Below are 1,559 nucleotides of genomic sequence, written 5' to 3' on the forward strand. Positions count from 1 at the left end.
TTGGGCTGCAACAGGGACAAACCCTTGGATCAGCCAACTGCAGGCACTGGGGGATCCCAGGAGTTCCCAGCCCGGCCTCGACGGCTCCCAGGGAAGCCGAAATTCCGGGATCCTGCAGGGTTGGCGGGGGGGGTCAGGAAAGGATTTTAATGGAGGGGTTCGTGTGTCCCTGGAGGAGCGGATTTGGGAGGGGGGGAACGGATTTGGGAGGGGGGGAGCAGACTTGGGATGGATTGAGTGCTCCCAGGTTGTTTTGTGTCCCTGGAGAGCAGATTTGGGATGGAGTGAGTGGATTTGGGAATTTGGGATGGGGTGAGCCCTCCCAGGCTGTTTCGTGCCCCTGGAGAGTGGATTTGGGAATTTGGGATGGGGTGAGCACTCCCAGGCTGTTTCGTGCCCCTGGAGAGCAGATTTGAGACAGGGGGAGCAGATTTGAGATGGGATGAGCACATTTGGGACAGGATGAGCAGATTTGGGATGGGATGAGCAGATTTGGGATGGGATGAGCACTCCCAGGTCGTTTCGTGCCCCTGGACAGCAGATTTGGGAATCTGGGATGGGGGTGAACCCTCCGAGGCCGCTTCCAGACTCCAAACCAGACTCCGTGACGTCCCGCTCCGCCCAGCACAGACCCCAAACCAATTCCACAGCAGATTCCTCCCCCCCCCCAGCACCTCCTCCCCTCTCCAAGGAACTCCCCCTCCCAGCCCAGCAGGTCCCCCCCGGGGCGGGCTCACCGTGAGGGCCCCGCCGTGCCAGGGCGCGGTGCCCATCCTGTCCCTGCCGCGCTGCCGGCCCATCCCGTAGGGCGCGTTCCCGTAGCGCCCCATTCCCATGCCCATCATGCCGTAGTCTCCGTAGTCTCCGTAGTCCCCGTAATCCCCGTAGTCCCCGTAGTCTCCGTAGTCCCCGTAGTCCCCGTAATCTCCGTAATCTCCGTAGTCTCCGTAGTCCCCGTAGTCTCCGTAGTCGGGAACCAGCGCTTGGGAGAAGAGGGAGGGCAGCCGCCCGGCTCCGGCTCCGGCTCCCGCTCCGGCGGCGGCTCCGGCGCCGCCCATGCCGCGCGCCCCCAGGTAGTTGAGCTCGTTCCACCGCGCCGACAGGCGCTCCGAGCTGGACGAGCCCAGGAAGGGCTCGGGGCGGCCGAAGGCGCCGAGGCGGCCGCGGGGCTGGCCCCGGCTCTGGCCGCGGCCCCGCAGGAGCCCGAAGCCGTTGTTGCCGCCGCGGCTCCGGGGCTGGTCCCGGCGCGAGTCGAAGTGGCCGCCGAAGGAGTCGCCGCGCTCGGCCGTGGCCTCGCCGTAGTCGGCGTAGCCGGGCCGGTACAGGTCGCGCTCGCTCAGCGCCGAGCGGGACTCGTACGAGTCGAACGACTCGAAGCGGAAGGAGCTGCCGGGGGGGGAAGGACACGCTCAGCGCGTGCAGTCGCTTCCCTCAGGCCCTTCCCAGCCTTTCCCAGCCCTTCTCATCCCCTTCCATCCCCTCCCAGCCCTTCTCATCCCCTTCCATCCTTTCCCAGCCCTTCTCATCCCTTTCCATCCTTTCCCAGCCCTTCTCATCCC

The 1,559-nt window shown here is 65.9% G+C and overlaps 1 protein-coding gene across 1 annotated transcript in view; it reads right to left on the minus strand.

The window, feature by feature from the left end:
* The window catches only part of LOC114071973 (A-kinase anchor protein 8-like), a gene marked incomplete at its 5' end in the record, with an annotated part of 15,911 nt that extends 14,503 nt beyond the window's left edge, over nucleotides 1–1,408 (minus strand). Inside the window, 3 exons of the mRNA XM_027909878.1 lie at nucleotides 39–112; nucleotides 738–1,007; nucleotides 1,038–1,408. Coding sequence (XP_027765679.1) covers nucleotides 39–112; nucleotides 738–1,007; nucleotides 1,038–1,408 — 715 coding nt within the window. The remainder of the gene's footprint in view (nucleotides 1–38; nucleotides 113–737; nucleotides 1,008–1,037) is intronic.
* Nucleotides 1,409–1,559: the final 151 nt, after the last annotated feature.

This window comes from Empidonax traillii, unplaced genomic scaffold (assembly GCF_003031625.1).
Source record: "Empidonax traillii isolate 1590-97213 ecotype Southwest subspecies unplaced genomic scaffold, ASM303162v1 scaffold2487:size23290, whole genome shotgun sequence".
Lineage (NCBI taxonomy): Eukaryota > Metazoa > Chordata > Aves > Passeriformes > Tyrannidae > Empidonax > Empidonax traillii.